This window comes from Cydia amplana, chromosome 24 (genome assembly GCF_948474715.1).
Source record: "Cydia amplana chromosome 24, ilCydAmpl1.1, whole genome shotgun sequence".
NCBI classification, from domain to species: domain Eukaryota; kingdom Metazoa; phylum Arthropoda; class Insecta; order Lepidoptera; family Tortricidae; genus Cydia; species Cydia amplana.
In genome coordinates this window covers 5,530,024-5,549,024 of record NC_086092.1, presented here as the reverse complement: position 1 = coordinate 5,549,024, position 19,001 = coordinate 5,530,024, and the positions used below count along the sequence as shown (strand labels likewise).

General features: G+C 39.0%; 6 protein-coding genes across 6 annotated transcripts; 3 read left to right on the top strand and 3 right to left on the bottom strand.

The window, feature by feature from the left end:
- Window positions 1-4,457: 4,457 nt before the first annotated feature.
- Window positions 4,458-5,543, bottom strand: LOC134659264 (chorion class CA protein ERA.1-like). Its single transcript, XM_063514912.1, has 2 exons — window positions 5,356-5,543; window positions 4,458-4,716 (listed from the first exon to the last, which is right to left on the bottom strand). Exons 1-2 carry the CDS (start codon window positions 5,404-5,406, stop codon window positions 4,468-4,470), a joined length of 300 nt encoding a protein of 99 aa, XP_063370982.1. The 5' UTR covers window positions 5,407-5,543; the 3' UTR covers window positions 4,458-4,467.
- Window positions 5,544-5,705: 162 nt separating this feature from the next.
- On the top strand, window positions 5,706-6,772 carry LOC134659260 (chorion class high-cysteine HCB protein 13-like). The gene is made up of 2 exons (XM_063514907.1): window positions 5,706-5,775; window positions 6,393-6,772. The coding sequence occupies exons 1-2, from the start codon at window positions 5,728-5,730 to the stop codon at window positions 6,690-6,692; spliced, it is 348 nt and encodes a 115-aa protein (XP_063370977.1). The 5' UTR covers window positions 5,706-5,727; the 3' UTR covers window positions 6,693-6,772.
- Window positions 6,773-9,263: 2,491 nt separating this feature from the next.
- Window positions 9,264-10,287, bottom strand: LOC134659265 (chorion class CA protein ERA.1-like). Its single transcript, XM_063514913.1, has 2 exons — window positions 10,179-10,287; window positions 9,264-9,539 (listed from the first exon to the last, which is right to left on the bottom strand). Exons 1-2 carry the CDS (start codon window positions 10,227-10,229, stop codon window positions 9,291-9,293), a joined length of 300 nt encoding a protein of 99 aa, XP_063370983.1. The 5' UTR covers window positions 10,230-10,287; the 3' UTR covers window positions 9,264-9,290.
- Window positions 10,288-10,521: 234 nt separating this feature from the next.
- Window positions 10,522-11,519, top strand: LOC134659022 (chorion class high-cysteine HCB protein 13-like). The gene is made up of 2 exons (XM_063514629.1): window positions 10,522-10,598; window positions 11,220-11,519. The coding sequence occupies exons 1-2, from the start codon at window positions 10,551-10,553 to the stop codon at window positions 11,517-11,519; spliced, it is 348 nt and encodes a 115-aa protein (XP_063370699.1). The 5' UTR covers window positions 10,522-10,550.
- A 4,309-nt stretch (window positions 11,520-15,828) lies between these two features.
- Window positions 15,829-16,803, bottom strand: LOC134659269 (chorion class CA protein ERA.1-like). The gene is made up of 2 exons (XM_063514917.1): window positions 16,727-16,803; window positions 15,829-16,087 (listed from the first exon to the last, which is right to left on the bottom strand). The coding sequence occupies exons 1-2, from the start codon at window positions 16,775-16,777 to the stop codon at window positions 15,839-15,841; spliced, it is 300 nt and encodes a 99-aa protein (XP_063370987.1). The 5' UTR covers window positions 16,778-16,803; the 3' UTR covers window positions 15,829-15,838.
- Window positions 16,804-17,050: 247 nt separating this feature from the next.
- Window positions 17,051-18,083, top strand: LOC134659259 (chorion class high-cysteine HCB protein 13-like). Its single transcript, XM_063514906.1, has 2 exons — window positions 17,051-17,146; window positions 17,769-18,083. The coding sequence occupies exons 1-2, from the start codon at window positions 17,099-17,101 to the stop codon at window positions 18,066-18,068; spliced, it is 348 nt and encodes a 115-aa protein (XP_063370976.1). The 5' UTR covers window positions 17,051-17,098; the 3' UTR covers window positions 18,069-18,083.
- The last annotated feature ends 918 nt before the right edge of the window (window positions 18,084-19,001 follow it).

Below are 19,001 nucleotides of genomic sequence, written 5' to 3'. Positions count from 1 at the left end.
TAACGTAGTGTTACATAAACAATATAATTAAGTAAATTAACGATATTAACTTAGCTTTAAAAACTAAAAACTTAGGTAATAATTATAAATATAATATACATTGATAAAATATTGAATGTAATGCATCGCCTTAACGGTATTAGTGCGAGGCGTCGCCTTAACGTCTTGACTGGTTCACAGGACCAGTTTTTTCTGCATAGGAGTTTATAACCAGAGCGCCCGCCGGGTCTCAACATTCCCCCTGCGGAGACGATTGAGGTCGGACGCGCGCTGCGCCCGCACGGACATTATTTCCGTGTCGGGACGCACGCGCCGGTCGCGTCCGACCATATTTAAAGATTGATTTTTGTATTGTCTCACAACTACATATTTAGTTGTCTTTGAGATGTTCTTACATTAAATTAAGTGTGTTCGCGCCCCATATACGGGTAAGTTTTGAAGAATGCATTTTAAAACGTTAACGCTTTTAGCTATAAGGCATTTTAGTATTTAGCGATATCGAATAGTGTGTTAAGCTTACAGTGTTAAATGCTTGTTCGTGTTTAGAGTGCCGCAATGCGAGCTAGGTATTGCATCAGCCTTCTGCCGCGTCATGCTACTTACGGCTACCCACTTTTAGAATATTGTAATGGAACATTTTCTCTCTTATTGTATTTTATTCTTTCTTCTGTAACTCCGTTCTGATTTTGAGCACCTACACCAACTATATGCGGTTTCCCCTTGCTTTGCTTATTCCCCGGTGCTCATCATCAACGGCAATCAAGTACGGAGGAGCCCAATCTAATGCGGGTCGTTTATCCACAGGGTGCGTTTATTAGATTGAAACCTTTGGCGTCGTGTTGCAAGACCTGCGTCCCCAGTAGCACACGACGGCTCACCCCCATGCGCCCAGGACGAGGTGCCACACCCTACTCGCCGGCCGGCTACCCCCTGTGAAGACGTGAAGCTCGGTTTCCGGGGCCTCCACCACCTTTCGTCAGCGCCGACCACCAGCGCCAGGGCCAGGGGAGTACCAGCGATCCGCGGAAGCGAACCATACGGGCGTAAAGACCTCAGACCTTGAGACTTTTTAAATAAATTTGTGTTGGCTAATGGTGATGTTTTAATTTTCAAAGCCGCCATCTTAGTTACCGTCACAAAGTTTGCTAATTATTCTAATTAAGTATATTAAAACTACGGGTGGCCAGACTGTTTTGTGTGTTTTGCAAATTTAGTCACGGCACACTGGGTAGAATAAACATTACGTTTATGCATTTATTCCGTTTATGTCATTATATGTAATGGATGCATAGGATCAGAGTTCCGTGGCCGAAATGGCAAAAACGGGGCGCCTTCTTATTTGTCATATTTGTCCGTCCGTTTCTTAACATAAGATTTTTTTTATCCTACGTCGATGGCAAACAAGCTTACGGCCCGCCTGATGGTAAGCAGCCTTCGTAACCTATGAACGCCTGCAACACCAGAGATGTTGCCTGTTGAAAGAAAAGTACAGACAGCGATAAAAGCTTGTGCCAAAAATTTAATTTTAAACAGCACTTTTTGTAAAAACTATGTTGCTTTGAGACCTACCTTTTTTTCTACTGTGTTAATGTACGGAATCCTCTATCATGTGTGATTCAATACGCACTATTCGGTTGAAGTTTTTGTTAGCATGCACTACTGGTTCGCATTTATATTACTAATTTAGAGATTGTAATGTTCAACAATGGTAGGTTATTACTTGAAGGGCGTTTGCTTTTTCGTCGTCGCGAAAAATTTATAATATAAACAACATCATGACATATCGGACGATATGTTACGGCTCCACCCTGCTTCTCGCGGCGTGCTTTACGGCGGCCATTTTGGCTGCTAAGAAACGGGTAAGATAGTTCTCTGAACCTACTGCGAAAAGCGAAATTTCTTTATCTACATCTCTATCGCTTAAATATTTTAGCGATGTAGAGGCAATTAGTTGGACGAACAAAATACCTGAGAGGTGTGCAGCAGGGCGCGATTTCGGCTTTCACTTGTTTTAGTGCGAAACGTTGAGCGTATAACAATAAGACGATTCTGTCGCACAAGACACGATATAAAAATAATCTCGGCAGTATCTCATGTGCAAGTTTGTGTACCCATCTTTTACAAGCTTTTATTTAGTTTCACCTGTCCCGTTGTCGGTCTGTAATCAAATCTTGCAAGTTAAATTTGATCCACTTCCCGGTTTCCGATTGAGCTGAAATTTTGCATACACATGTAAGTCGGGTGACAATGGAATATTATGGTACAATTGAGCAGATCTGATGATGGAGACAGGAGGTGGCCATAGGAACTCTGTGATGAAACAACGCAACGCAACCTAATTGTGTTAGGGGTTTTTAGAATTGTCTCGATGAGTATTAGTTGTCGTCGTAAGAAAAGTACAGTCAGCGATAAAAGCTTGTACCAAAAATGAAATTGTTGCCAAAAACTTATTTCTAACTGTATTAGGTGATTTAAAGGGACAGGTAGACATATATTCCAGGCCACTGTTGTGGCGAATTCCTACCAAGGAATTTGTATACACCGTAAAGCGGGACACGAGCCACTTTTCACAAGATTTGATAACTTTTTCATGCTAACACATCGCTTTACACACAATACACATCTTAACCGGGGTTTTAGCCTACTTCCGGTTCGTAACAGTAAGTGGTAGGTATGGTTACCAGCACTACAGTGCCATAATATTAAGATACTAATTATTCTATTCAATTCAATATATTTATTAAATATTAAAAATTATGTTTAAGGTTTACTCTGCCGATTTTGAACATATCGAACTAACTTACTACAACCCCAGGTTTATAGCGGACATGAATGTGAGTGCGCGACGACACAACCGCCGGGACCCGACACACTATCTCAGTGCGCACTTTGAGATCTTAGAACCTCTTGGAAATAATGTTACCGTAAGTTTCTCAAATTTTTCTTCCATCAGAAAGTATTTAATTTTTTTCTCCTATCAGATAGGATAAACGTATGGTTTTCATCGAAGGATCAAAAGAGCTACCGATTTGCAATTTGCGTAAGATTTTTCTCTATTTATTTTTTAATGATAATTTGACTACTAAGTCTAATCTACTTACTGTAGATTGCATACTGCGAGTTCCGAGGATTCCGAGAAATGGAAATATAGGGGGCACACTTGTGCGTCAATTAACCAAGTCCTTAACTACATACATATTTATTTATTTAATCTTTATTGCACCAAAACTAAACTTATCGTACAAAAGGCGGGCTTAAATGCCAAAAGCACGCATGCAAAGTTTTAATGCAAAACGTATTTTTGTAAGTCTCCCTCTGACAGAATGTAATTGTATTTTACAGGTAAACTGGTATCTCTATGAGTTCCTAAGCAACGAGTATCTTCGCAGTTTTGTGGAGGGGCATTATAATCTTTGCGATTTTTTACTTAACGATGTTCTCGGCGCCTTTGTTAAGGAAAAACTTGACCATGGTTATAGAAAATGTCCGTTTCCAAAGGTGAGTGCTTATACTTATTATTAGAAATCATTATTGGCAATAACAGTTTTGAATGATTCACGGTTAGTTTCACTAGACTATATCGACCGGAATATGAATCGTGATTACCTTGCTGTGAACAAGATGCATCATGCATGTAACTGCTTCGAAATATCGGGAGCTCAAACAATACAAAAGAAAACAATACAAAAGGTAATCACGATTCATATGTATGTTAGTCTGTAAGTATTTGTAATATGGACCTGATTTAAATTTCTAAATAAATAAATAAAAATAAATATCCCGTTCGATATAAGTAATTATTGGCAATATTACCCAGTGGGGAGCAAGGTAGGTTACATATTACTGTACATGTATAACGTGATAAATTTATAACTATAAGTGATAAATTTCCCTCATTTGTTTCAGGCTGTGTATCACTTGGAAAATATTTCTATTCCGAACCTACCTCTTTTATCCGCGTTCCCCTTTCAAAAGGGTCGTATGTTCGTCAATTATACAATTACCCAGCGAGGTGGCATCAAGGAAAGATTATTCAATGTACATGCAGATATGATGATCAAGATGAAATACCAGTAGATAGATAATTCTGTTTGCTTCTAGTGCACGTTCGTGTTTGGCTCATGGTTAACTTTTAAGGATGACTCACACTAGACCAGGCCGGGGCCGGGCCGGAGCTTTCGGCGCTTCGTTTTCAATGGAAAGCACTACGTGTCGCCGATCAGCCGTCAGAGAAAATGACATGTTGGATGCTTCGGCACGGGCCCGGCCGGGCTAGCCTAGTGTGAGTCATCCTTTACTTAGCGTTGTCATAAATTCACTTCAAATTCACTTTTAGAATCAATTTTTCTCTTGATATTTGGAGATATAATTATATTTTATTTTAATCTTTTTTGTCTAAACTATAGCATTAAAACTAATTATTTCATATATTTTTTATTACAAATTCCTTAAGTCAAATTTGAAAAATCACTGACATCCGCATCCGCACTGTCCCTGGATGGACACGGAGCCGCAGGCCGGCACGCATCCGCCGAAGTCGACGGAGCCGAGCACGGGCACGGAGCCGACGACGCAGGTGTTGCCGCACGCGTCGATGTTGCCGGACACGCCCACCTGGCCGGTGCCGGTGCCGCCGTACGAGCCGCAGCTCTGTGAGCTCAGTCCGGACGAACCATATGAGTACTGGTTGCAACCGCAAGTCTGGCTCAGAACCATCTGTGATAAATAAACAAGGCCATTAATATGAAGTTAAGTTACGTAAATAAATTATTTTTGGGAATGTAATATTTAACAGCAAACATACAACATGTAACGTAAAATAATGACGGTCTCGAGTCAAAATAATTAGAGTCTTAGTATCTTGAGCTATTATTCTGAATTAATACGATATTATGAAATGCTTATTGATGGTATAAAAATTGTTCTAACGGTTATAATATGCAACAAAAGGATCAGATGAAAAGCTTACGATCCTTAAAAATACCAGGAGGCCTAATAGCCAAGGGGTCAATTCATCGCTTGCGCTACGATGACGAAACGCTTTATGTGTCTCTAACACTCTTCCCTATTAGTGAGGGAGCGTAAACGATTGGCATGTGGGCTACGCACCCTTGTCACTAAACAGGTTGAAAACCTCACATGTTGCTTTTTTAATGGAAAACCATTGGTCAGGTACCTAAGGTAAACGTACAAGTGCTCGACATGCTAATGTCCAATAGCTGACACCCTGCTGTCACCTCTATTGACAATGACTTAATTTCCAAGATGACATGTACTGGGACCGCGTCGAGCACTATTGCGTTTACCTTATAATATAAAATATAACACTTATGTAAATTGTACAGATTTGTTTACCTGGAGCAGGCACGCCTGAACGAAGATAGCGAGGACTACGAAGCGAGACATTTCAGTAAAAATACTAATATTCTTTAAACAAAGAACTTAGAATGATGTCCCTGTATTTTGAAGACTCTTTTATACTGACTTCATGTGCTTAATGAAGAAATAGGTCAGCGATAACACAGAACTGACTTGCTTACTAAATATACTTAATGAATCTAAGTGTCAGAATATCGTTACTGAAATATTCGTGATAAAATACAATTTGGTAACATAATTAATTGTTTTCTTTGTGAAGTAAGAAGGATAACATTGTAGTATAAAATACGGAGGCTTTAACCTAATTATTCATTCTTGGTTTGTGAACAGACTTAGGAAGAAGCAAAAATGGTTTTCAAAGTTGCCATCATTTGCGCTTTTGCCTTTTTAGTACAGGTATGTACATATCAAGTTCCTCCTACGTATAATAATCTGATTTATATTTTTTATTTAATTCGAATATTTATACCTCAGTCCGATTGATGCTTATTTTAAAGATTATGAACTCTAAGCACTAGAAATAAAGTAGAATTTTACTAATGCTGTAATTATGTTATGCGACTAATAGGCAGGTCAAAAAAAATTGGGGCGATAAAATAAAAGATTCACTTTAAAAAAACATACCTACAATGGTTTCAGGTTTGTATAGTTACGAAACTAACTTAATCTACATAAATTTACGTGCATTTTAATAGACAGATACATTTCTAAAACATAAAAAACTGTATAGGTACCTATTATTTATACGAGATGAATTAATCTAGATTCGCTCTTGATTAGCCAAACCTGTAAAATGCTAAACCAGTAAAATCAAATTTTCATGAGCGTTAAATTTATTTGCAATATGTTAGAATAGGGAAACAAATTGTATGGTAATGGTATGGTATATGTTTATTTGACTAAAGCCATTATATTTTCAATATATTGCTGTTTCTAAGTCTAATTCGCTTACTTTATGATCAGAATGAGGTACATGACTTTGTACTTATACGTATAACTCTTGTTTGTTTTAGAGTATTGCTGGACAGAAGTGCGGCTGCAGCTGCCAATCGATCAGCATCCCCAGCAGCGGCGGCGACCTGAACATACAGGCTATCGGCCCCATCGTGCCGTCCGGCATCGCCGTCGCCACGGACCTGGACTTGTCCGGCGACCTGGACCTGTCCGGCGAGCTGCCGTACCTGACCGCGGTGGCGTTCGAGGGCAAGTTCGACACCAGCGGCTCGGCGCCGGTGTGCTACGGCTGCGGGGACTGCGTCGCCATCACGCAGCAGATCGGCGGCTCCAGCGGATGCGGATGCGGCAAACGCTAAGCCTCATTATTGAATAAAATACTGTATAAACATGCAAATATAAAATGCATTTCTCATTGCTTATAAATTGTATTCTTAATCCACACTTTCGCAGCCTGTATATTAAGGTGGTAGGTTTTTGTATTTCTCGAAGTAATTTTAAAAGAATATAATAAACGATCACCTTGTCCAGTCGGTAATAAACCTGCCTATGAAGATGGAACCTCGTGTTCGAATTCCGGCAAGAACATTTATTTGTGTACTTTACACGTATATTTGTTTCTGAGTTATGAATGTATTCTGTATCTAAGTATGTATTTATCTAATTAAATACCTATCTAGTTATATCATCGCCTAGAACCGAATGTAGTTATAGTACAAGGTCGATCGTCTGTGCAAGAATATCCCCAAATATTTATTTATTTTATATACATATGTATTTTTAAACAAGTAAAACTTTTATATTATAAGTTTGCTAATTATTCTAATTAAGTATATTAAAACTACGGGTGGCCAGACTGTTTTGTGTGTTTTGCAAATTTAGTCACGGCACACTGGGTAGAATAAACATTACGTTTATGCATTTATTCCGTTTATGTCATTATATGTAATGGATGCATAGGATCAGAGTTCCGTGGCCGAAATGGCAAAAACGGGGCGCCTTCTTATTTGTCATATTTGTCCGTCCGTTTCTTAACATAAGATTTTTTTTATCCTACGTCGATGGCAAACAAGCTTACGGCCCGCCTGATGGTAAGCAGCCTTCGTAACCTATGAACACCTGCAACACCAGAGATGTTGCCTGTTGAAAAAAAAGTACAGACAGCGATAAAAGCTTATGCCAAAAATTTAATTTTAAACAGCACTTTTTGTAAAAACTATGTTGCTTTGAGACCTACCTTTTTTTCTACTGTGTTAATGTACGGAATCCTCTATCATGTGTGATTCAATACGCACTATCCGGTTGAAGTTTTTGTTAGCATGCACTACTGGTTCGCATTTATATTAATAATTTAGAGATTGTAATGTTAAACAATGATAGGTTATTACTTGAAGGGCGTTTGCTTTTTAGTCATCGCGGAAATTTTAAAATATAAACAACATCATGACATATCGGACGATACGTTACGGCTCCACCCTGCTTCTCGCGGCGTGCTTTGCGGCGGCCATTTTGGCTGCTAAGAAACGGGTAAGAGTTACGAGGGCCTGCTGCGGAAAGCGAAATTTCTATATCTGCATCTCTATCGCTTAAATATTTGAGCGATGTAGAGGCAATTAGATGGAAGAACGACGAAATACCTTGACTTGACTCGAAACTTGACGATGCTTATAGAAAATGTCCGTTTCCAAAGGTGGTTGCTTTTATTATTATTCTCTTTACTTCATTTGCGTCTTAGATTAGGGTTTTACAATGTGAGTATAAAAGTACAATACCAAAACACTTACAAAATATTGCAAAAATATACAAAACCATATAAAAATACACACATTATAAAAAACCTGACCTAAAATGCCGCCGGCAGCGAGGCAGGGCCCAAGCTGCCGGTGGTCAGGGCCGCAGAGTGAGAAACCGACGTACTATACCCGCCGTGTCCAAAATTACCGCCTTCTGCATCTGACCCTTGATCCAACCACTGAGTGTCTGAGTGACTCTCCGGGGCGGCGGCATGCCCGACAAATGTTGACCATACCGTCCTTCAGGATATATCTCCAGTAGTTATTCGTCATGATAACTTCGTCTGCAATTGCACAGGCAAAACCTCAATTATTTACTCAGTGAGGAGCAAATTAGTCACATTTTACTATACGTGTATTTACGTGATCAATTTTATAAGTGATAAATTTCCCTCAATTGTTTCAGGGTGTGTATCACGTGGAAAATATTTCTATTCCGAACCTGCCTCTATTATCCGCATTCCCCTTTCAAAAGGGTCGTATGTTCGTCAATTGGACAATTACCCAGCGGGGTGGCAACAAGGAAAAATTATTCAATATTTATGCTGATATGATGATCAAGATGAAATTCCAGTAGATAGATAATTGTGTTTGCTTCTATTACGCGTTCGTGTTTGGCACATGGTTAACATTTAAGGATGACTCACACTAGACCAGGCCGGAGCCGGGCCGGAGCTTCCGGCGCTTCGTTTTCTATGGAAAGCACTAGATGTCGCCGATCAGCCGTCATAGAAAATAAATAATTAAATAAATATTGGGGGACATCTTACACAGATCAACCTAGCCCCAAACTAAGCAAAGCTAGTACTATGGGTGCTACGCGACGATATACATACTTATATAGATAAATACATACTTATATACATAGAAAACATCCATGACTCCGGAACAAATATTAGTGCTCATCACACAAATAAATGCCCTTACCGGGATTTGAACCCAGGACCATCGGCTTCGCAGGCAGGGTCACTACCCACTAGGCCAGACCGATCGTCAATTCAATTCACTTCAAAGAATCATCATTTTAGAATGAATTTTCCTCTTGATATTGGGAAATATAATCATATTTTATTTTAATCTCTTTTGTCTAACTAAACTATAGCAATAAAACAAATTATTTAATATATTTTTTATTACAAATTTCTTGAGTCAAGTTAGAAAAAATCACTGGCATCCGCACCCGCACTGTCCGGAGATGGACACGGAGCCGCAGGCGGGCACGCATCCGCCGAAGTCGACGGAGCCGAGCACGGGCACGGAGCCGACGACGCAGGTGTTGCCGCACGCGTCGATGTTGCCGGACACGCCCACCTGGCCGGTGCCGGTGCCGCCGTACGAGCCACAGCTCTGTGAGCTCAGTCCGGACGAACCGTATGAGTACTGGTTGCAACCGCAAGTCTGGCTCAGAACCATCTGTGATAAAGAAACAAGGCCATTAATATGGAGTTATGTAAATAAATTATTTTTGGGAATGTAATATTTAACACCAATTACAGCAAACAAAATGTAACGTAAAATAATGACGGTCCCGAGTCAAAATAATTAGAGGCTTAGTATCTTGAGCTATTATTCTGAGTTAATACGATATTATTAAATGCTTATTGATGGTATAAAAATTGTTCTAACGGTTATAATATGCAACAAAAGGATCAGATGAAAAGCTTACGATCCTCAATAATACCAGGATGCCTAATAGCCAAGGGGTCAATTCATCGCTTGCGCTACGATGACGAAACGCTTTATGTGTCTCTAACACTCTTCCCTATTAGTGAGGGAGCGTAAACGATTGGCATGTGGGCTACGCACCCTTGTCACTAAATAGGTTTAAAACCTCACATGTTGCTTTTTTAATGGAAAACCATTGGTCAGGTACCTAAGGTAAACGTACAAGTGCTCGACATGCTAATGTCCAATAGCTGACACCCTGCTGTCACCTCTATTGACAATGACTTAATTTCCAAGATGACATGTACTGGGACCGCGTCGAGCACTATTACGTTTACCTTATAATATAAAATAAAACACTTATGTAAACAGTACAGATTTGTTTACCTGGAGCAGGCACGCCTGAACGAAGATAGCGAGGACTACGAAGCGAGACATTTCAGTAAAAATACTAATATTCTTTAAACAAAGAACTTAGAATGATGTCCCTCTATTTTGAAGACTCTTTTATACTGACTTCATGTACATAATGAAGAAATAGGTCAGCGATAACACAGAACTGGCTTGCTTACTAAATATACTTAATGAATCTCAGTGTCAAAATATCGTTACTGAAATATTTGTGATAAAATATAATTTGGTAACATAATTAATAGTTTTCTTAGTGAAGTAAGAAGGATAACATTGTAGTATAAAATACGGAGGCTTTAACCTAATTATTCATTCTTGGTTTGTGAACAGACTTAGGAAGAAGCAAAAATGGTTTTCAAAGTTGCCATCATTTGCGCTTTTGCCTTTTTGGTACAGGTATGTACATATCAAGTTCCTCCTACGTATAATAATCTGATTTATATTTTTTATGTAATTCGAATATTTATACCTTAGTCCGATTGATGCTTATTTTAAAGTTTATGAACTCTAAGCACTAGAAATAAAGTAGAATTTTACTAATGCTGTAATTATGTTATGCGACTTGCTAATAGGCAGGTCAAAAAAAATTGGGGCGATAAAATAAAAGATTCACTTTTAAAAAACATACCTACAATGGTTTCAGGTTTGTATAGTTACGAAACTAACTTAATCTGTATAAATTTACGTGCATTTTAATAGACAGATACATTTCTAAAACATAAAAAACTGTATAGGTACCTATTATTTATACCAGATGAATTAATCTAGATTCGCTCTTGATTAGCCAAACCTGTAAAATGCTAAACCAGTAAAATCAAATTTTCATGAGCGTTCAATTTATTTGAAATATGTTAGAATAGGGAAACAAATTGTATGGTAATGGTATGGTATATGTTTATTTGACTAAAGCCATTATATTTTCAATGTATTGCTGTTTCTAAGTCTAATTCGCTTACTTTATGATCAGAATGAGGTACATGACTTTGTACTTATACGTATAACTCTTGTTTGTTTAAGAGTATTGCTGGACAGAAGTGCGGCTGCAGCTGCCAATCGATCAGCATCCCCAGCAGTGGCGGCGACCTGAACATACAGGCTATCGGCCCCATCGTGCCGTCCGGCATCGCCGTCGCCACGGACCTGGACTTGTCCGGCGACCTGGACCTGTCCGGCGAGCTGCCGTACCTGACCGCGGTGGCGTTCGAGGGCAAGTTCGACACCAGCGGCTCGGCGCCGGTGTGCTACGGCTGCGGGGACTGCGTCGCCATCACGCAGCAGATCGGCGGCTCCAGCGGATGCGGACGCGGCAAACGCTAAGCCTCATTATTAGTATAAAAATACTGTATAAACATGCAAATACATATAAAATGCATTTCTCGTTGCTTATAAATTGTATTCTTAATCCACACTTTCGCAGCCTGTGTGTTTAGATGGTAGGTTTTTGTGTTTTTCGAAGTAATTTTACAAGAATATAATAAACGATCACCTAGCCCAGTCGGTAATAAACCTGCCTATGTAGCTGGAATCTCGTGTTAGAATCTCGTTTGTATGTTTATCGCGGAAATTTGTTTCTGAGCCATGGATGTATTCTGAGTATCTAAGTAGGTATGTACTTATCTAATTAAGTATCTAGTTTATATCATCGCCTAGAATCCAATGTACACATAGTACGAGGTCGATCTGTGCAAGATTATCCCCAAATATTTGTTTATTTTATATAATTAATATCTGGGTGGCCGAACTTTGCTCGGAAAGCATATAAAAACCCGAAAATGCGCGTTTTCCCAGAGATAAGACCAAGGCTAGATCGATTTTTCGCCTCCGAAAACCCCCATATACCAAATTTCGAGATTCGCGATATATATATATAAATAAATAAATAAACAAGAATAACGTTTATAAGTTTGCTAATTAAGTATATTAAAACTACGGGTGGCCAGACTGTTTTGTGTGTTTTGAAAATTTAGTCACGGCACACTGGGTAGAATAAACATTACGTTTATGCATTTATTCCGTTTATGTCATTATATGTAATGGATGCATAGGATCAGAGTTCCGTGGCCGAAATGGCAAAAACGCGGCGCCTTCTTATTTGTCATATTTGTCCGTCCGTTTCTTAACATTAGATTTTTTTTATACTACGTCGATGGCAAACTAGCTTACGACCCGCCTGATGGTAAGCAGCATTCGTAACCTATGAACGCCTGCAACACCAGAGATGTTTCCTGTTGAAAGAAAAGTACAGACAGCGATAAAAGCTTGTGCCAAAAATTTAATTTTAAACAGCACTTTTTGTAAAAACTATGTTGCTTTGAGACCTACCTTTTTTTCTACTGTGTTAATGTACGGAATCCTCTGTGTGATTCAATACGCACTATCCAGTTGAAGTTTTTGTTAGCATGCACTACTGGTTCGCATTTATATTACTAATTTAGAGATTGTAATGTTCAACAATGGCAGGTTATTACTTGAAGTACGTTTGCTTTTTAGTCGTCGCGAAAAATTTATAATATAATCAACATCATGACATATCGGACGATACGTTACGGCTCCACCCTGCTTCTCGCGGCGTGCTTTACGGCGGCCATTTTGGCAGCTAAGAAACGGGATAGTTCTCTGAACCTACTGCGAAAAGCGAAATTTCTTTATCTACATCTCTATCGCTTAAATATTTTAGCGATGTAGAGGCAATTAGTTGGACGAACGAAATACCTGAGAGGTGTGCAGCAGGGCGCGAAAACTTGGCTTTCACTTGTTTTAGTGCGAAACGTTGAGCGTATAACAATAAGACGATTATGTCGCACAAGACACGATATAAAAATAAACTCGACAGTATCTCATGTGCAAGTTTGTGTACCCATCTTTTACAAGCTTTTATTTAGTTTCACCTGTCCCGTTGTCGGTCTGTAATCAAATCTTGCAAGTTAAATTTGATCCACTTCCCGGTTTCCGATTGACTAAAATTTTGCATACACATGTAAGTCGGGTGACAATGGAATATTATGGTACAATTGAGCAGATCTGATGATGGAGACAGGAGGTGGCCATAGGAACTCTGTGATGAAACAACGCAACCTAATTGTGTTAGGGGTTTTTAGAATTGTCTCGAAAAGTACAGTCAGCGATAAAAGCTTGTACCAAAAATGAAATTGTTGCCAAAAATTTATTTTTAACTGTAAAAGGGACAGGTAGACATATATTCCAGGCCATTGTTGTGGCGAATTCCTGCCAAGGAATTTGTATAAGTACACCGTAAAGCGGGACACGAGCCACCTTTCACAAGATTTGATAACTTTTTCATGCTAACACATCGCTTTACACACAATACACATCTTAATATGAAATTCCAAAAAATAACCGGGGTTTTAGCCTACTTCCGGTTCGTAACAGTAGTGGTAGGTATGGTTACCAGCACTACAGTGCCTTAATAATATTATACTAATTATTCAATTCTATTCAATATATATATTAACTATAAAAAATTATGTTTAAGGTTTACTCTGCCGATTTTGAACATATCGAACTAACTTACTACAACCCCAAGTATATAGCGGACATGAATGTGAGTGCGCGACGACACAACCGCCGGGACCCGACACACTATCTCAGTGTGCACTTTGAGATCTTAGAACCTCTTGGAAATAATGTTACCGTAAGTTTCTCAACTTTTTCCCCCATCAGAAAGTAAGGTAAACGTACTGGTGCTCGCCGCGGTCCCAGTACATGTCGTCTTGAAACTTAAGTAATTGTCAATAGAGGTGACAGCAGGGTGTCATCTATTGGGCGTTAGCATGTATAGCACTAGTACATCTAGATCCGGACCGCCGACCTACATTATTTTTTCATTTGTTTTATTAAACAAAGAAAAAAATATTATTAATTGAGTTTATTAACTCAATTAGAAACGGATCGCGATGGTCATATTATTTTAAAAAGCGCACCCCTGAAGAAACTAATCGGTGACCCATGCTATGGTAATTATTCGATGAAAACCATACGTTTATCCTATCAGGGGCCTATGTCTTATTGCGATTCTGTTTGGACCTAAACTGAATTGCTAAAGGATGGAGCTACATAAGCTGCATAACTCCGTTCCTTAGCAATTCAGTTTAGGTCCTAAACAGAATCGCTATATTCGCAATAAGACATCATGGTTAGGCCCCAGATAGGATAAACGGTTTCATACGTTAAACGTTTTGCAAAACGTATTTTTAGGGTTCCGTACCTCAAAAGGAAAAAAAACGGAACCCTTATAGGATCACTCGTGCGTCTGTCTGTCTGTCTGTCTGTTTGTCCGACCATTTCCCCCCCCCGCCCTTCCGCCTTTATCACCGAAGCTACTGGGTCTAAAAGTTTGAAAAAAATACACAAAATAGTTATTTACCTATAGATTGTGCTATAGAAATGTGCAGTCAAGCGTGAGTCGGACTTATGTACGGAACCCTTGGAACGCGAGTCCGACTCGCACTTGGCCGGGCTTTTTTGTAAGTATCTGATAGACTGTATTTGTATTTTACAGGTAAACTGGTATCTCTATGAGTTCCTAAGCAACGAGTACCGCCGCAGTTTTGTGGAGGGGCATTATAATCTTTGCGATTTTTTATTTAATGATGTTCTCGGCGCCTTTTTTAAAGAAAAAATTGACGCTGCTTTTAGAACATGTCCGTTTCCAAAGATGAGTGCTTATACTTATTATTAGAAATCATTATTGCCAATAACAGTTTTGAACGATTCACGGTTAGTTTCACTAGACTATATCGACCGGGATATGAACCGTGATTACTTTGCCGTGCAAAAGATGCATGTAACTGCCTCGAAATATCGGGAGCTCGAAAACAATACAAAAGGTAATCACGGTCCATATGTATGTTAGTCTGTAAGGTATTTGTAATATGGGCCTTGTTGCCTGATTTAAATTTCTAAATAAAAAATAAATATAAATATCCCGGTAGATATAAGTAATTATTGGCAATATTACCCAGTGGGGAGCAAGGTAGGTTACATATTACTTGTACATGTATAATTAAGTGATACATTTATAACTATAAGTGATAAATTTCCCTCATTTGTTTCAGGCTGTGTATCACGTGGAAAATGTTTCTATTCCGAACCTACTTCTTTTATCCGCGTTCCCCTTTAAAAAGGGTCGTATGTTCGTCAATTATACAATTACCCAGCGAGGTGGCAACAAGGAAAAATTATTCAATGTACATGCAGATATGATGATCAAGATGAAATTCCAGTAGATAGATAATTGTGTTTGCTTCTAGTGCACGTTCGTGTTTGGCACACGGTGAACCTTTAAGGATGACTCACACTAGACCAGGCCGGGGCCGGGCCGGAGCTTTCGGCGATTCGTTTTTAATGGAAAGCACTACGTGTCGCCGATAAGCCGTCAGAGAAAATGACATGTTGGATGCTTCGGCACGGGCCCGGCCGGGCTAGCCTAGTGTGAGTCATCATTTACTTAACGTTGTCATAAATTCACTTCAAATTCACTTTTAGAATCAATTTTCCTCTTGATATTTGGAGATATAATTATATTTTATTTTACTCTTTTTTGTCTAAACTATAGCAATAAAACAAATTATTTAATATATTTTTTATTACAAATTCCTTAAGTCAAATTTGAAAAATCACTGACATCCGCATCCGCACTGTCCCTGGATGGACACGGAGCCGCAGGCCGGCACGCATCCGCCGAAGTCGACGGAGCCGAGCACGGGCACGGAGCCGACCACGCAGGTGTTGCCGCACGCGTCGATGTTGCCGGACACGCCCACCTGGCCGGTGCCGGTGCCGCCGTACGAGCCGCAGCTCTGTGAGCTCAGTCCGGACGAACCATATGAGTACTGGTTGCAACCGCAAGTTTGGCTCAGAGCCATCTGTGATAAATAAACAAGGCCATTAATATGAAATTAAGTTACGTAAATAAATTATTTTTAGGAATGTAATATTTAACAGCAAACATACAAAATGTAACGTAAAATAATGACGGCCCCGAGTCAAAATAATTAGAGGCTTAGTATCTTGAGCTATTATTCTGAGTTAATACGATATTATTAAATGCTTATTGATGGTATAAAAATTGTTCTAACGGTTATAATATGCAACAAAAGGATCAGATGAAAAGCTTACGATCCTCAAAAATACCAGGAGGCCTAATAGCCAAGGGGTCAATTCATCGCTTGCGCTACGATGACGAAACGCTTTATGTGTCTCTAACACTCTTCCCTATTAGTGAGGGAGCGTAAACGATTGGCATGTGGGCTACGCACCCTTGTTACTAAACAGGTTCAAAACCTCACATGTTGCTTTTTTAATGGAAAACCATTGGTCAGGTACCTAAGGTAAACGTACAAGTGCTCGACATGCTAATGTCCAATAGCTGACACCCTGCTGTCACCTCTATGGACAATGACATAATTTCCAAGATGACATGTACTGGGACCTCGTCGAGCACTATTACGTTTACTTTATAATATAAAATAAAACACTTATGTAAACTGTACAGATTTGTTTACCTGGAGCAGGCACGCCTGAACGAAGATAGCGAGGACTACGAAGCGAGACATTTCAGTAAAAATACTAATATTCGTTAAACAAAGAACTTAGAATGATGTCCCTGTATTTTGAAGACTCTTTTATACTGACTTCATGTGCGTAATGAAGAAATAGGTCAGCGATAACACAGAACTGACTTGCTTACTAAATATACTTAATGAATCTCAGTGTCAAAATATCGTTACTGAAATATTTGTGATAAAATACAATTTGGTAACATAATTAATTGTTTTCTTAGTGAAGTAAGAAGGATAAAATTGTAGTATAAAATACGGGGGCTTTAACCTAATTATTCATTCTTGGTTTGTGAACAGACTTAGGAAGAAGCAAAAATGGTTTTCAAAGTTGCCATCATTTGCGCTTTTGCCTTTTTGGTACAGGTATGTACATATCAAGTTCCTCCTACGTATAATAATCTGATTTATATTTTTTGTGTAATTCGAATATTTATACCTTAGTCCGATTGATGCTTATTTTAAAGATTATGAACTCTAAGCACTAGAAATAAAGTAGAATTTTACTAATGCTGTAATTATGTTACGCGACTTGCTAATAGGCAGGTCAAAAAAAATTGGGGCGATAAAATAAAAGATTCAATTAAAAAAAAACATACCTACAATGGTTTCAGGTTTGTATAGTTACGAAACTAACTTAATCTATATAAATTTACGTGCACTTTAATAGACAGATACATTTCTAAAACATAAAAAACTGTATAGGTACCTATTATTTATACGAGATGAATTAATCTAGATTCGCTCTTGATTAGCCAAACCTGTAAAATGCTAAACCAGTAAATTCAAATTTTCATGAGCGTTCAATTTATCTGCAATATGTTAGAATAAGGAAACAAATTGTGTGGTAATGGTATGGTATATGTTTATTTGACTAAAGCCATTATATTTTCAGAGTATTGCTGTTTCTAAGTCTAATTCGCTTACTTTATGATCAGAATGAGGTACATGACTTTGTACTTATACGTATAACTCTTGTTTGTTTTAGAGTATTGCTGGACAGAAGTGCGGTTGCAGCTGCCAATCGATCAGCATCCCCAGCAGCGGCGGCGACCTGAACATACAGGCTATCGGCCCCATCGTGCCGTCCGGCATCGCCGTCGCCACGGACCTGGACCTGTCCGGCGACCTGGACCTGTCCGGCGCGCTGCCGTACCTGACCGCGGTGGCGTTCGAGGGCAAGTTCGACAGCAGCGGCTCGGCTCCGGTGTGCTACGGCTGCGGGGACTGCGTCGCCATCACGCAGCAGATCGGCGGCTCCAGCGGATGCGGATGCGGCAAACGCTAAACCTCATTATTGTATAAAATACTGTATAAACATGCAAATATAAAATGCATTTCTCGTTGCTTATAAATTGTGTTCTTAATCCACACTTTCGTGCCTGTATATTTAGGTAGTAGGTAGGTTTTTGTTTTTCACGAAGTCATTTTAAAATAATATAATAAACGATCACCTAGCCCAGTCGGTAATAAACTTGCCTATGAAGCTGGAACCTCGTGTTCGAATCCCGGTAAGAACATTTATTTGTGTGTTTATCACGGATATTTATTTCTGACTTATGAATGTATTCTAAGTATCTACGTATGTATTTATCTAATTAAATACCTATCTAGTTCTATCATCGCCTAGAACCGAATGTAGTCATAGTACAAGGTCGATCATCTGTGCAAGATTATCCCCAAATATTTATTTATTTCACATATGTATTTTAATCAAGGAAACCGTTTATATTATAAGTTTTCTAATTAAATAGGTATATTAAAACTACGGGTGGCCAGACTGTTTTGTGTGTTTTGCAAATTTAGTCACGGAACACTGGGTAGGAAAAACATTATATTTATGCATTTATTCCGTTTATGTCATTATAGGTAATGGTTGCATAGGATCAGAGTTCAGTGGCCGAAATGGCTAAAGCGGGCCTTTTTAGGGTTCCGTAGCCAAATGGCAAAAAACGGAACCCTTATAGATTCGTCATGTCTGTCTGTCTGTCCGTCTGTCCGTCTGTCTGTCCGTCCGTATGTCACAGCCACTTTTCTCCGAAACTATAAGAACTATACTGTTGAAACTTGGTAAGTAGATGTATTCTTTGAACCGCATTAAGATTTTCACACAAAAATAGAAAAAAAACAATAAATTTTTGGGGTTCCCCATACTTCGAACTGAAACTCAAAAATTTTTTTTTCGTCAAACCCATACGTGTGGGGTATCTATGGATAGGTC

Excerpts from the sequence above, each read along its gene's own strand:
- LOC134659259 (XM_063514906.1), top strand. The coding sequence starts at position 17,099 with ATGGTTTTCAAAGTTGCCATCATTTGCGCTTTTGCCTTTTTGGTACAG. Across the intron at positions 17,147-17,768 it reads CTTTTGCCTTTTTGGTACAG|AGTATTGCTGGACAGAAGTG; the intron begins GTATGTACATAT and ends TGTTTGTTTTAG.
- LOC134659260 (XM_063514907.1), top strand. The coding sequence starts at position 5,728 with ATGGTTTTCAAAGTTGCCATCATTTGCGCTTTTGCCTTTTTAGTACAG. Across the intron at positions 5,776-6,392 it reads CTTTTGCCTTTTTAGTACAG|AGTATTGCTGGACAGAAGTG; the intron begins GTATGTACATAT and ends TGTTTGTTTTAG.
- LOC134659265 (XM_063514913.1), bottom strand. The coding sequence starts at position 10,229 with ATGTCTCGCTTCGTAGTCCTCGCTATCTTCGTTCAGGCGTGCCTGCTC. Across the intron at positions 9,540-10,178 it reads TTCAGGCGTGCCTGCTCCAG|ATGGTTCTGAGCCAGACTTG; the intron begins GTAAACAAATCT and ends TCTTTATCACAG.
- LOC134659022 (XM_063514629.1), top strand. The coding sequence starts at position 10,551 with ATGGTTTTCAAAGTTGCCATCATTTGCGCTTTTGCCTTTTTGGTACAG. Across the intron at positions 10,599-11,219 it reads CTTTTGCCTTTTTGGTACAG|AGTATTGCTGGACAGAAGTG; the intron begins GTATGTACATAT and ends TGTTTGTTTAAG.
- LOC134659264 (XM_063514912.1), bottom strand. The coding sequence starts at position 5,406 with ATGTCTCGCTTCGTAGTCCTCGCTATCTTCGTTCAGGCGTGCCTGCTC. Across the intron at positions 4,717-5,355 it reads TTCAGGCGTGCCTGCTCCAG|ATGGTTCTGAGCCAGACTTG; the intron begins GTAAACAAATCT and ends TATTTATCACAG.
- LOC134659269 (XM_063514917.1), bottom strand. The coding sequence starts at position 16,777 with ATGTCTCGCTTCGTAGTCCTCGCTATCTTCGTTCAGGCGTGCCTGCTC. Across the intron at positions 16,088-16,726 it reads TTCAGGCGTGCCTGCTCCAG|ATGGCTCTGAGCCAAACTTG; the intron begins GTAAACAAATCT and ends TATTTATCACAG.